At 54.8% G+C, this 14,614-nt stretch overlaps 1 protein-coding gene across 2 annotated transcripts in view; it reads right to left on the bottom strand.

Moving 5' to 3' along the window:
* Window positions 1-14,614, bottom strand: part of TBC1D9B (TBC1 domain family member 9B) — a 40,551-nt gene that overhangs the window by 9,016 nt on the left and 16,921 nt on the right. For both annotated transcript variants that reach the window (XM_019963707.2, XM_019963708.2), the window contains exons 7-14: window positions 12,432-12,644; window positions 5,378-5,536; window positions 4,955-5,105; window positions 4,289-4,503; window positions 3,724-3,841; window positions 2,128-2,413; window positions 279-408; window positions 51-149 (exon numbers count right to left, since the gene is read on the bottom strand). In XM_019963707.2, the coding sequence (XP_019819266.2) occupies window positions 51-149; window positions 279-408; window positions 2,128-2,413; window positions 3,724-3,841; window positions 4,289-4,503; window positions 4,955-5,105; window positions 5,378-5,536; window positions 12,432-12,644 (1,371 nt within the window). The remainder of the gene's footprint in view (window positions 1-50; window positions 150-278; window positions 409-2,127; window positions 2,414-3,723; window positions 3,842-4,288; window positions 4,504-4,954; window positions 5,106-5,377; window positions 5,537-12,431; window positions 12,645-14,614) is intronic.

The raw sequence follows: 14,614 nt of genomic DNA, 5'->3' as shown, positions 1-14,614 counted from the left end.
CCAGCTCCAGCTCGCACCCAGGGGCCACGAGAGCCCAGGCCCATCCGTACCACACTCCTCTTGGCTGTATCCTCCAAGGACTGGATCACTTTAAGCCTCTGTTTAAACCGCATCTGCTCAATGTCCTCCGCCCTCAGGCTGCTGAATTTCTACCAGTCAGAAGTGATTCAGTGAGATCAGGTGGAACCACAGAGCAGAGGCCAGCCACCCACCACGGCCAACTGCACCCACATAGTCCAATGGAGCGGTCTGGCCAAATAGCCCTGGAGAGTGCTGACCTCATATGACACCTTCAGGAGGTCAAAGATGTCCACCTCTTCAGGAGGGTCATCTCCACTGGTCAGCAGGGCATGGAGGTGTGGGATAGGAGGAGAGACACTCTGCTTATTGACCACATTATCCAGGTATCTGTAAGGATTGAAGGACAGGAGTCTAGATCCCCCACAGGTGACAGGATGTCTCACCCGCAGCTGAATGATGTGGAGACTTAATCTACCTAGACTCTCAAGCGAGCATGCTGAGGGCCGGGCATCCTCCAACAGGGTGAAAGATGGGTCACTGCAGAGAGAGGCATGCTCTGGCGGGTGCCCTGGCAAATCAGGGGTGCCCCCTGGAGGCAATGGGAGAAGGCCTCCCCTCCTTGAAGGCTTGAGTACTTAATTCTGAGAAAGCTAGGCTGGCCACCAGGGTCCCACGAGTGGGGACCCTTTATGACTCCAGACCTTACTACACCAGGAGAAAATTGTGTCCCAATTGGAGTGATGACATACTCCCTCTGTCTGGTGGGTCCCTGGGGATGTGAGGACTCCCTGCTCTCACCAGGAAGAATCAGAGACCAAAGGAGTGCTCCAGGAGGAAGAGCCCTGCCGAGGAGCACAGTCTCGGGACCGGGCCTGACTCCAGTGGGACCAGCCCAGCCAGGACCTCACACCCTTCCAGACACTCTGGCTGGGCCTGACACTCAGGAGGGAGAAAGTGGCGGGTCCTCCACACCCACTGGCCCCGGCCCTGATCCTGCTCAGGCTCTGCTCTGTGGGAAGGGTCCCGTCTCTGTCTGGTGTGGGAGACAGGCATGGAAACCACTTGCCCACTCTGCCCACAGGCTGCCTGTCAGGACAGAGAGCCGGCATGGCCCATAGCAGAGCAGCCACAGCTCTGCCAGCCTGGGACCCTTGCAGGCTCCCAGTCAGCACATGGGCCGGCTCAGCACGCAGGTGACGGTGTCCCTGGCAGTCCTGGGGGGCTGGGGGTGCTCCAGGCTGAGCAGATACATGCTTATGGGCTGGCAGGACTGTACAGAGCTCAGGGCCTGGGCCAGAGGGAGGCCCCAGAAGAGCACCTGCATATGAAGGGCTTGAAGGTCAGGCTGGGGACTTAGCTCCTTTGTCCAGAAAACCACCAGGGCCACAGGGGATCCCCACGTCCCCGGGGAGGAACAGAGTCAGATTCTGATCAGGAAGAGCCCTGTGGGATGCTAGTGAGTGAAACCGGTGCAGAGCCAACTGTTACGATGTGGGCACAGGGCCCTGGGAAGGGCTGTCGGGGGCCGGCCCTGAGGGTATGGGGACTGAGGGAAGGGGCTGGATCCCAGAGTCTGTGAGGATGGGGCATGAGCACTGAGGGAGGCGGCGGCGGCCAGGATGACCTGGGCCGCAGGTGTGCCTAGCTGGAGATCAGCCTGTGCAGCTACAGCAGGCCCAGCACGGGCTCCCTGTCCAGCTGCCCTGGAGAAACTGATGCTCCTGAGCCAGGGACGGTGCACCAGGACTGCTCTGCGGGAGTAACAGCCAGCCAGCCTTTGCAGGAGATGGGAGGCTCGGCCTAGTTCCACCTGCCTCCCGCGCAGCAAGCCCCCCAGTGCAGTGTGCTCTGGTCCGCCACTGTCTCACCCTCTAACCACTGCTTCTCCCAAGCAACGACTGCTCCAATGCTGTTCTGTCTTCTCCCAGAAAGGAGCCCCTCTCCTGCCTCTGCAGTGTCCCTAGGTCTACCCCAGGCTGAGCATGTGGTAGGTACAGTCCCAGGATGCTGACTGAGGAGCACCCAGGACTGGGGAGGGGCTGGTCGTGTGGTCCAGGGGAGCACTGGCCAGCTCCCCAACAAGAGGAGGCAGGCTGGCGCGGTTACCTGCCCAGGACGGTCATGGCCTCGCCTTCGTCGCCACAGCCCAGCAGCTGCTCCATGTTGGCATCCAGGATGGCCAAGGCCACCTGCAGGATCACCTTGATGCCCTCGTAGAAGAAGCAGTCAACGATGACCACAGCGCTCTCAAAGGGCATGACACTGAGGAAGAGGGTCAGGAACCAGGAGAGAGAGATGCTGGAAATCACCCCCAGGTCCTGCATCTTTTTGGAGAGCTGGGGTAGGAAGTCTCTTGTGAGCTCTTCGAAGATGCCTTGGTCCACCAGGGCCCCTAGGGAGAGGACAAAGGAGTCTGAATAGTGAGCTCACGTTCCTGGCTCAGGCAGGCCCTCAGGTGGGACCCTGGGGTCTGAGGTCCAGGAAGCCCCCCCTGGTCCCTGGCCAGCTCTGCTTACAACTGAGGGCTGGAAGGGGCAGGTGGGATGGAGAAAGGAATAAAGGAAAAAATCCTGTAAGTTTCCTTTCTACTGCTTCCAAACCATTTTGTGAAAAGAAAAGATTTCTTTCACTTTACTTGGATTTCCTTTTTGGGAAATACTAATTTCTCTCTAGGATGTCAGAAGTAAACAGTGCTCTGAGTAGCTTATGTGTCTCCTGGCCTGAAGCTGGGGAACAGAGGCAATTCTGAAGGACCCCAAGAGTGGACACCCACCAAAACAGCACAGGAAGGACATTTTAGATAACAGACTTAATTATATATGTAACTAAATTTATTTACAAGGTCACAGATTCTACCCCTCATAACAGTCAACACGGGGGTATATACTATATGCTCTAGTTATGATTTTGGAAATTTTCTACAATAAAAACGTTTAATGAGAGTTAGCTGGATGTGAATGTAGGCCCCAAGCTAACTTCTTCTCTCACTTCCAGCAACTCCTAGGGAATCCGCATTAAGTCTGGGAGGGACGGTTGGGGTCTGTGTTTGGCTTTCCACCTTCTAGCTGTGTGAAGATTTTGCAGCTTTCTAACCTATGGAGTGGGAGACCAGTGGTGAGGCTACGAGGCCTCCAGCAGCCCAGCTGTGGGCTGTGCGCCGAGAAGGCCTCCAGGAGGCCAGCTGTGGGCTGTGCGCCGAGAAGGCCTCCAGCAGCCCAGCTGTGGGCTGTGCGCCGAGAAGGCCTCCAGCAGCCCAGCTGTGGGCTGTGCGCCGAGAAGGCCTCCAGGAGCCCAGCTGTGGGCTGTGCGCCGAGAAGGCCTCCAGCAGCCCAGCTGTGGGCTGTGCGCCGAGAAGGCCTCCAGCAGCCCAGCTGTGGGCTGTGCGCCGAGAAGGCCTCCAGGAGCCCAGCTGTGGGCTGTGCGCCGAGAAGGCCTCCAGCAGCCCAGCTGTGGGCTGTATGCTGAGGAAGGCCTCCAGCAGCCCAGCTGTGGGCTCTGCGCCGAGAAGGCCTCCAGGAGTCCAGCTGTGGGCTGTGCGCCGAGAAGGCCTCCAGGAGTCCAGCTGTGGGCTGTGCGCCGAGAAGGCCTCCAGCAGCCCAGCTGTGGGCTGTGCGCCGAGAAGGCCTCCAGCAGCCCAGCTGTGGGCTGTGTGCTGAGGAAGGCCTGCCACCCCACAGGGAGCTGCCAGCCGTGGGCACTCACCCACCACCCTGGTGTTGTAGTAGTCGGGCAGCATGCGCTCGCAGAGGGCCACCAGCAGCCAGAAGGCCTCCTCCTCGCTGCCATAGAGCAGGAGCACTGAGGTGACGATGTTCATGGCCTGTGGGCACAGAGAGAGTGAGGGGGGCTCACAGAGCTGTCCCTTCCCAACCAGCAAGCCTGGAAATGACAAACTGTCCCACCCAACTCTAGGCAATTTGCCAAAAGGCAATTTGCAGGAAATCAATGTGACCAGGTGACAGTTGTACAACGATATACCTGGTGCCACTGAACTGTACACTTCAGATGATTACGATGGAAAGTTTTATGTTATGTGTATAACACACACACACACACACGAAACGATCCAACGCCTTCAGGACCCAGACCAGAAGCACACAGAAGACAGCTTAATAGACAGCATGAGGATGAGGGGAGAGACAAACACTGTTTCTAATTTCATCTTTTTCTGGGATCAGGATCTTCCTGGGGGGCCGAGGCACAGTAGCAAGTGTGCGAGGCCGTCACTCAGGGTCCATGTGCAGCTGCCCCTGCTGAGCCCCCGTACCTGGCAGTAGCCAATGGTGGGGTTTCGGAAAGCGTAGGCGGTCAGCACCCGGCGGAGGGCCGCGATCCCGAGCTCATTCTGGAAGGCAGGGTGCTCCGGCATCGAGCGGTGGAGGTCTCGCTCGATCTCCTCTGTGGCCAGGCTATACTTCCCCATGGACTTCTCCACCAGCTCGGCATAGTAGCCGGGGTGAGTCACCATCTCATTCCAGGCCCCTGTGGAGACACAGCTGACAGCTGGCTCCCTCCTCCTCCTCGCCTGGGACTTTGAGGGCAGGGACAGGGCAGGGTGGAGACATCAATGCTCTACAGATGGGCAGGGGCCCTTGGGTGCCAGGCAGAGCTTCCCTCATGACTGCTCCTGAGAAGAGTCACCCAACCACGTTTCAAATGGCTGACCTGCCCTCCTGAAAGCATTCAGGTGGCCAAGGGTGTGAATGTTGTCAGAACCTGCCCGTGGAGAGGAGGCGTCAGGAGGCCGGATCTCCTCCCATGGCCGGTGGGAAGGCGTGCCCCTTCTGGCACACACACCTCATCATGGCCGAGAGCCCTATTCCTGCCCTCTAAAGGTGGCAGTCCCTGCCTGCCCACTCAAAGGAGGCCGGCTGGGGTCAGTGGAGCTCCTGCGTGGATGGGGGCCATGGGGCGGGGAGGTAGGGCAGCTCACCAGAGAAGAGGAGCCAGAGCTCCCCCCGGAGGCTCTCTGGGATGCCTTTCAGCACCAGCTCCCGCGTTCTCGCCGTGCGGTACATGCACATGCCGCGTCCGAACTCGAAGAAGTGGATGTTCCACGACTCCTCTTTCATCTTCTCCTTGGCCTGGGGGAGCCGCAAACAGGGGGTCTGCGGGGCTGACCCAGATGCCACCTCCACCTCTCCTCCGAGGGCTGGGGTGGTGCTGCGCACTGCACCGCCCTCGGCATCCCTGGGGCCCCGTGGGCGGTTGTAAGATCATGGTCAGCACTGTGGCACTGGTCAGGCAGGGTGTCCCTGGCACTGCGCAGGGTCACCCACAGGTCGCAGACGCCACCCCCGCTCCCGCCCCTGCCGGCCAGGCCTGCACGGCGGTGGGGCTCCCTGTCTGGGCTTACCCCCTTGGCGCCCAGGTCCTCCACGGGCGTGTTTCTCTGGAAGAGTCTGAGCAGGCCCTGGGAGGCGGTTGGCGCCTCCTGTGCACGGCCCCCTGGGAGGCCACCGAGGGGCGAGGTCGGGCCAGGCTGTTCCGACAGCTCCTGGGGAGCGGGGGAAGGCTGGGAAACAGAGCAGAGAGGCAGGCCCTGAGCGAGGTGGCAGCCCCACGGCCGGCGGGCAGTGCCCTGGGACGGGCAGGAGGCCACCAGATGGCCCAGCCCTGCCTCCTCTCTGGCCGAGCACACATCTCACTGCCCTCCGGCACCCGGGCCAGGCTCTGGGGCCCATCCCGTCAGACCCTCTCTCCGTGAGCTCAGGGCCAGGAGAGGAGCAGCTCCTAGGAGAGTTCTTCTGAACTGTGTCCCCTACAAGGGCCTGATAGGCCACACTCATGGATGCTCCCTGGGGAGCACCTGCTCCTGCTCCAGCCTCGGGGTGCAGACCCTGCTGACCCCTGGAGACACGGCTGTCCTCGGGCCCCAAGCCCCACAAGGCCCCTGACCACAGTGACCAGCTTGGGGGGAAGGGTCGGGAGAGAGCCCCAGGGCCCCTCCAGGACACTGGGCTCTCCTTAACAGTCTGCCACGCTTCTGACAAGGCTGCTGGGGTTCCGGGAGGGGAGATGCAAGACAGACCCAGAACCAGGTGTGTGTGTGAGGAGTCCCTGCCCATGGGCCGTCTCTAACCGTCAACAGGTCCCTGGTAGGGCTGTAGGCCCTTCCCCAGGGGGACTCCAGCCAAACAACAAGAGAAATGGATCCTGGGGGGTTCTGGGAATATCCTGGGGGGCATTTGGGGCTGGGAGAAAAAAAGAGGGGCACCAGGGACAACAGTCCTGGAAGGAAGCCCTGATATTCAGGGTTCTTCCCTGGCTTTCTGGAATTGTGGCCCCCAGTCTCCACCCAGCAGGGCTAGAGAGTAAGTTTTTAGGCCCCTTCAAGTACAGTGTAGATGACAACAGACTTCTGTCCCCTGCTTGTGGTCTGGGTTCCACCTGTAGGTCCCTGACTTCAAGGTGAGCGCTCGGTCATAGGCGATGGTCTGTGTAGGGAGCTTGCTCCAGGGCCCAGGGTCAGGTAGGCCAGAGCCAGAGCGCCCTTTCTGCTCTCCCCTCAGCTCCCTCCCCGGGCACCCACCAGCAGGAACACCGCTACTGGATGGACACTGATCACTGGCTCCCCAAATCCACTTCTGCTGCCGCAGGGGCTCCCCATTTTTGGGGGGACACAGCACATCTCTCTCTACTCTTGGCCCCACACTTTGTGGAATCCCTTGAAGCCTGGGGTGGTGGCCACAAACTAATTAGTATTTGCTGCCCCCGGGCTCAGGGGCTTGGGGGTACTATGTGGCTCACTTTGCGGGGAATGTCAGGACAGGCCAAGGAGGATGCAGAGGGTGGTGCCGCCATCCTGGGGTCACACACAACTGGGGATGACAACCTCCTGGCTGAAAAGCACGTCTAGTAGAGAGCCCAGCTCTGCTGACAGGCAGCTGAGCGTGCGACCAGGGAGCTCTGCATGCTTTGGTCGGAGCTGGGTTTCTGCCCTTGAGCTCATCAGCTCTGACCCCCTCGGCCGTGGCCCATCTGGTATGCAGCAGGGGTACGGATGCTCCCTACACAAGAACCACAGCTGTGACCGCTTTGCAGGGAACATATTCTAAACTCATCAAACTGTACTCTTTCAATACGAACGTCAAGCTTACCTCAGTAGAGACGTTTTTAACAAAAAGGAAAAAAGAAGAGAAAATTCTGCTAGGTTCACGTCCATGGGAAGATCCCCCGGGGAAGGGAAAGGCTGCCCACTCCAGTATTCTGGTCTAGAGAATCCCATGGACTGTGCCCATGGGGTCTCAAGGAGTTGGACACGACTGAGCAGCTTTCACTTTCTTCTTTCTCTCACATCCATGGTCTGTCCTCTGCCCATGACTGGTGTTTTCAAAATGGACTTTAGATCAACTACAAACACATTTTCAAGACAAACCGTCTGAATCCACGGGCAAGACCCTAGACTGAAAGCATCCTGATGCAGAGATTTCTGCTTCTGGCCCGAGGATCCCAGCAGAGACAAGGACACAGATGGACTTTCAGGCCACAGAGCACTGCAGAGAATCAAAAACCTCAGTGCTGGAAAGGAGACTGACTCAAGGATGTGACCTCAGCGATAACCATCCCTCATGACATACAGGTTCCTGGGGTGATGGTGAGCCCAAGCCCACGCCTGGGAATCCTGTGTTCTCCTAATCCAGTCTCTCTCTCCTTCCCCTCAGTAACTGTCTTTTTTTTTTTTTTTTCAGCACAGGGCAAAGGTATCCTTAACTTTATTGCCTTTTTTCATTCTACCTAAAATATCATCCTTAGCCCCCATATGAATCTGTAGAATCCTAGCTCCCTTTTGCAGTTCACGATGCAGCCCAGATCCTCTGATTCTCATTCTGACTTCACCTTATCCATTGCCTGGGTGTGATCTCCCTCTGCTGCTGCTGCTGCTGCTGCTAAGTCGCTTCAGTCGTGTCCGACTCTGTGCCACCCCATAGACGGCAGCCCACCAGGCTCCGCCGTCCCTGGGATTCTCCAGGCAAGAACATTGGAGTGGGTTGCCATTTCCTTCTCCTCAGTAACTGTCTTATCCATTCTTGCAGCACCAACCTCGCAAACCACCTGCCTTCCTCACTTCTACAGCCAACTATTTATCTGAGCATGCAGAAGCATGAGCAATTTGACGGCCATCCGTGGTCACTCCTGCTGGCCTGCCCTCCTGCATCTGAGGCTGTGTACGCCAGGCCCAACTTTCCATCCATTTGAGCCCAAGATCCTACCGCTCTGGCCTCTAAGAGCTTCTTCCGGCATGTGTAGAAGATACCCCCTCTCCACTGGATTCATTACCATCAGTATAGAAATCATGCTGGTGTCCCTACCAGCCCTCCCCGTTCTTCATCTGGATGGTGCTCACACGTTGTCAAAGTGTACCAAGCTGTGCCTTTAGGATCCATGTACTTTACAGCATATACATCACACTCTGATTACAAAGTCAGTCCCTGAAGGCACCCCTGTGGGTCTCAGCTGGCCTTTCTACAAAGTTTCTGGAAAGAGTTGCCTAAATTCACTGTACCTTTCCCTCTTTCTCTACTTTTTTTTTACTTGAGAAAGTGTCAGAAAGTGTACATTTATGTTCTAATAATTACCTTCATCCTAATGATGTCTTTATCTACTACCCTGGGTCCCCTCTTTTTAGACACTGGACTGCCTCCTAGGGACAATACTGAAATTGGCCAGTAGCTCTGTTTTTCCCGCCCCATCCTTTCCCCTGCCGCCATATAGTGACAGACTTTTGTTCTTACTTAAAAAGGCAGTCAGTGAGCTTATTCTGCTCGCCATACTTCCTGATGTCACGTTTGCATCACACTCTGTGCCGCCAGAGCATACAGAATCACACGTGTCTTGTCACCTGTTCCTCGTCTTGTATCTACACCTCATATACACACTCAGTGCTCCCACCAGGGCACCTGCCAAAGCCTCTCTGGTTGTTTCCTGCTTTTCTGAGGTTGTTCACTATTAGACTCATCAAAACCTGATGCCTTCCCTGATTTCCTGCATGTTCCTGATGGCTTGTGGTCTTGATACCTGAATGTTAGTTTCCCAGATAGAAAATCCTGGGACCACAGCATTTTTTACTGTATATTTTTAAAATGTTGCTCTATTTGTATAAAATGCTGCTATGAAAATGCCTGATGCCTCTCTGATTTCCATTCCTTCATAAATAACTTGGTGTTTCTTGACTGATTGTCCAGAAGAATTTGTTTTAATCTTTAGAGTCCCACAGTTTTGCTAGATTATATCTCAGTGTGTACATATTACATACTATTTCATATTGATTTTCCAGATGTACAAGATGCTTTTCTACCAGGCGGGTTTAAGTTTTCTTTTATATTCAGAAAGCTTCTTGAATCGCAGTTTCTATCAGCTGTTATTCCATGGCTTTCTTTTCATCTTTAGGGAGCTATGTCTCACAGACATTGGATCTTCTTTGCTTCAGTTGTTTCTCACATCTCTTGACTGCTGCTGCTGCTGCTGCTAAGTCGCTTCAGTCGTGTCCGACTCTGAGTGACCTCACGGACTGCAGCCCACCAGGCTCTTCCGTCCATGGGATTTGCCAGGCAAGAGCACTGGAGCGGGTTGTCATTGCCCTCTCTGCGTCTCTTGACTATTTTCTACTGGACTCTCCTCTTTCTTTTCTGAATTTTCTACCTCTGGCGTGCAGTTTATGCTTAGAGCACATTCCAGTATGGGCTGGTTGCCATTCAAGTGCTCAGTAGCCATCTGTGGCTACTGTACTGACAGCTGCACCTCGACTCCATTCTCAACACGCGGCCAGAGCAGCTCTGCTACGACACAAACAGACCACGTCCCTTCTCCAGTCCAAACTCTCCACTGGCTCCCACCTCACTCAGAGTCAAGGCTAAGTGTTTACAAAGGCCTATGGGCTCCATATGCTCTGGGCTCCCACTTCCTCTCTCATCTCAGACCTGAGCCCTGTCTGCACTCTTCTCAGCAGCCCTTTCCCCAGATACTTTCTGGCTGGTCCCTTACTTCCTTCAAGTACCACTTGATCAGAGTACTCCTGTCCCCTGGCACTCCTGATCCTTTTATGCTGTTTTATTTTTCCCATGGCCCTTACTGCCACCTGACATATTTAATGTTTATTTCCTTACTGACTTGTCTTTCTCAGTAGAATATAAGCTCTAAAAGGGCACGAGTTTTGTCTAATCAGCTCTATTTCTAGTACCTAGAAGAGTATCTGACACTTAACAGGAATGCAATAAAATGTGTTGGATGAAGAAGGGCGGGTGCTCAGAAGGGGCCATGGGGCCACGCTTAGTCTGGCTGCTCAGGTCCTGTCATCTGTGGCACTGGGAATGAAAAGGCAGTTCAACATTCCTGCTCACATCCCTTTTCACCAGACCAACCTCACTATTTCTTGAAATCACAGCTCAAGCCCAACCTCCTCTAAGAAACTTTCTTAAAGTCTCCAACATGCACTGATTCTGCCTGCTCCTTTCCCATCCATTCTTTGTCTACTTAATAGTTTACTGAGCATTGATTAGTGGGTGGAAAATTCATGGCTCCAATGCTACCTGGTGGGAATGTAGGCCCTGCAATGCCAGAGCTCCTGATTTTCCTGGAGTAGCCAGACAGGTGGATTTTTATATGGACTCTTCTAGTGTTTTCACAAATCTAGACTGATAATAGCACATACATCTTGTTATACCAAGAAGGAAGGAAGTGATCAAACAAAGCCACGGTAATGTCAAAAGGACTCATGCCACCTGAACAACTGTCCTCTGGTCATAGACTGAATGAGGATAAAACCTCTCCTGAGCGGAAACAAATCAAGATGCTTAAATATGTAAATTCATAATTATACTAAAAAGTAAACACAAAAGCTGAATTGGTCACATTTGGAGGATACTAGAAAACCAACTTGTCATTTTAACAACTGGTGAATAAAAAAATAAAGGATTTATTCTGCCTTTTCTATATGAACTGTGCCTCAGGGTGACCAAATAGCTGATGAGGGTAAGTTTCTCTATACAAAAGTATTTCAGCTAATGAACAGAAGAAATGATAGAATTAAGAGTGCTCCCATTTGCAATCCTAATGAGTTACCTAGGGCATTACTTAGGAAATGCTTGTCAAATAATCAGGTATTGTACACCTCTTGGTAGAAGTACACAGCTCAATCCTGCCTACAAGTGCCGGTTCCCCACCTCGCACCAACATAAACAATTAAATCAAAAGTCGAGCTGGATCTCACCACTCAACCACCAACTTACAAGAATTAGGGCACAAAAGAACCCATTAAATGCTTGCAGGGGAGGCAATCAGCAAACACCAGGCTGTGAGAAACTCTACAGCACAAATGACCAGTTCCTTCAATAAAATACTGCAAGAAAAGGGAGAGGGAGAGGGAGAAAGAGATGGGAGCAGAAACATGTAAAGAGATTACAGCAATCCACTGTAACAAATATATGATCTACGTGTGCTGCTGCTGCTGCTGCTGCTGCTAAGTCGATTCAGTCGTGTCCGACTCTGTGCGACCCCATGGACTGCAGCCCACCAGGCTCCTCCGTCCATGGGATTCTCCAGGCAAGAACAATGGAGTGGGCTGCCATTTCCTCCTCCAATGCATGAAAGTGAAAAGTCAAAGTGAAGTCGCTCAGTCCTGTCCGACTCTTAGCAACCCCATGGACTGCAGCCTACCAGGCTCCTCCGTCCATGGGATTCCCCAGGCAAGAGTACTGGAGTGGGGTGCCATTGCCTTCTCCATGATCTATGTGTATCTCAATTCAAATCTGATCAAACTGTAAAAGGTACTTGTACATCTGGGAAAATGTAAACACAAGTGTGAAAGTCGCTCAGTCGTGTCCGACTCTTTGTGACCCCATGGACTATACAGTCCATGGAATTCTCCAGGCAAGAATACTGGAGTGGATAGTCTTTCCCTTCTCCAAGGGATCTTCCCAACCCAGGATTCGAACCCACGTCTCCCATATTGCAGGCAGATTCTTTACCAGCTGAGCCACCAGGGAAGCCCATAAACACAAGTATTTGATGTTAAAGAATTATTAATACTGTTGGTATAGTAAGGAGACTGCAGTAAAAGGTAACCCTGTAAGAAAGACTGAAGGGAGAAATGCCAGGTAAATAAACCCAAAGGGGCAGGCCTCAGCAGTGTGGCTCCCAATGCAGGAGAAGTTCACGAGGGACAGAGATGAAGGTGGCTGGTCCAGGTAGAGCCGGCTTTTCATGTGGAGTACGCTTGAGGCAGGCAGGCCGACTTGAGGGAGTCTTGGGGTACAGAGAGGTCTGAGACCCTGGGCCCTGTGTGCATGGCTAGTGCCTCTGAGACTGGGGTTGGGTGAGGTTTTCCAGCAGCGCCAAGCGGGGGCCCTCTCCACCCAAGGGCTCTCCTCCTGCCTCTGCCCCCGCCCCGCTGCTCTGGGGGGCCCCCTTACCTCTGGGGCTGCGTCCACGATGCTGGCTTTACTCTCTGCTCGGCTGCCACCTGACGGCTTGGATGGCATCTTCTGGAGGAAGTCAGAGATCCTCTCGACCAAGAACTCACGGTCTTTCAGGTTGGCGAACAGAAAGGTCATTTTGCTCTTAGTGCTAATAGACAGAGGGCTGGGCAGGACGCTGGAGCAGTCGGCTTTTTCCACAATGGTCACCTGAGAAGCCAAAACCACCATCTGGGGGTCTGCATCCTGGGATATAAAGCCACGTGGTTTTGTGAAGGCGAGAGCACGGTGGGCTCAGGCTGCCTTCTGGGCTCGGGGCGGGGAGGGGGGGCAGGGCTCTGCAGGCCTGAGTGCTTCCTATCGTGACTCAGCCCCGTTTTCTCCACTGCTGATGAGTGTGAGGGTGTCAGCCTCGGAAGACCATCCTGAGGGGGATGAGGCGGAATGCAGAGCCTGAGCCCAGCTGCTCCCTGACCAGCTCCCTCAAGGCTGACAGTCCTGCCCCCGTCCTAAAGCGAGGCAAGAAGTCATTCACCTCCACAGCCCTCACTCCCTCAGCACTTCCTGATGCGTGTCACGGGCCCAGTTCTTTTTTGAAAAATTAACTAAGCTTTGGCTGTGCTGGGTCTTTGCCGCTGCTCACAGACTTCCTCTAGCTGTGGCGAGCAGGGGCTACTCTCACTGCAGAGTGCAGGCTTTTCTCTGTGGTCGCTTCTCTCATGTGCAGGCTCAGCAGTTCTGGCTCACCGGCCCTAGGTGGTGCTAGTGGTAAAGAACCCTCCTGCTACTGCAGGAGACTAAGAGATAGGGGTTTGATTCCTGGGTTGGGAAGACCCCCTGGAGGAGGAAATGGCAACCCACTCCATTGTTCTTGCCTGGAGAATACCATGGACAGAGGACCCTGGGAGGCTACAGTCCACGGGGTCCCACAGAGTCGGACATGACTCAAGTGACTGAGCACAGTGGATGCCTGAGTGTGGCTGGCTCTGAGTGAGGAAGCCCTGGGAAGCCCCCTGGATGGGACGCTGAGGTCAGGGCTGGGTAAGGGGCTCTATCCTGACCAGCTGTGGCCACAGTCCAAGAGCTTGCAGGGTTAGCCAGAGCTCTCTGATGTCAGGACCCCTCTGGGGAAGTGGAGCTGGGCTTAAGATGAGTCTGTAGCCAGCCCCCAGATCTCAGGGTCAGGTCGGGACAGCAGGCAGGACAAACCCACAGGCCTAGTGCCAAATGGGGTGTGGGGCACAGGGCCAGCCTGGAGCTGTGGCTCCTTTAAGTCTTTGCCTCTGACTTCCCTTGGGGAAACTGAGGCAGCACAGCACCTCACACCTATTCACGACTATACCCACAACTTCAGAGCTTTGTACAAAGGCCAGGGAGGTCCCATCATTCTGTTTTAAACAGAATCAGACTACCGTGATTTAGGTTCTAATTTAAGAACCTCACTGTGCTTCAGTAATTAAACAGCCAGTATGTCTTGTTGGGATCTATCCTTGACCTCAGGGTCTGGGCGTTCTGTCTGGGTGATGGTGGTGGGGTGCTCCCCCTCACTATCTACAACCTTCACTGCAGCACAGGGCAAATGGCCTTGTTTCCACGAGTCACTGTGGAAGCCCAAGAAACCAGAGAAAAAAATCCCTGTGACAGGTAAGAGCTAGCTTCTGGGTGAGAGTTGACCCTCCTCCTGAAAGGCTAAGAGCTGACTTCCGATGACTGCCAGAGCCTGAGCCCCAGCCAAGGCAGGTGTCAGGAGGGGTCAGTGAGGGGGCCTCTGAGGGTGACATGATGTAGGTGGGGCATGGTCAGTGCCCTCCAGGCCCAGCCAAAGCAGGGATATGCCAAAGTCCAACTGGAAGACCCAAGAAGGCAGGACCAAGGGACACTCACCTGCAGGAGGCCGCTGGGCTGACCCAGCGGGTCCTTTTTGAGGTTTCCTTGTGTACCAGTGTGAGTGCTGAGGGCAGGCCAAAGCCTACCCTGTCTTCCCACCAGGTGAGGGTGACCCTTGAGCGGGCATCCAGTGCACCCTACACCCCATGGGGCCTGGTGGATGACACGTGCTCGGGGAGGTGCTGAACCGTGTGCCCTCGCTGCTCATGCCACCAAATCCTGAGGGGCTTCCCAGGCTGGGGACCTGGCCGGGTGCCCTGGCACGTCAGGGGAGAGCTGGCGAGGACGTCGGG

Source organism: Bos indicus, chromosome 7 (assembly GCF_029378745.1).
Source record: "Bos indicus isolate NIAB-ARS_2022 breed Sahiwal x Tharparkar chromosome 7, NIAB-ARS_B.indTharparkar_mat_pri_1.0, whole genome shotgun sequence".
NCBI lineage: Eukaryota > Metazoa > Chordata > Mammalia > Artiodactyla > Bovidae > Bos > Bos indicus.
This window is presented reverse-complemented; position numbering and strand designations above follow the sequence as displayed.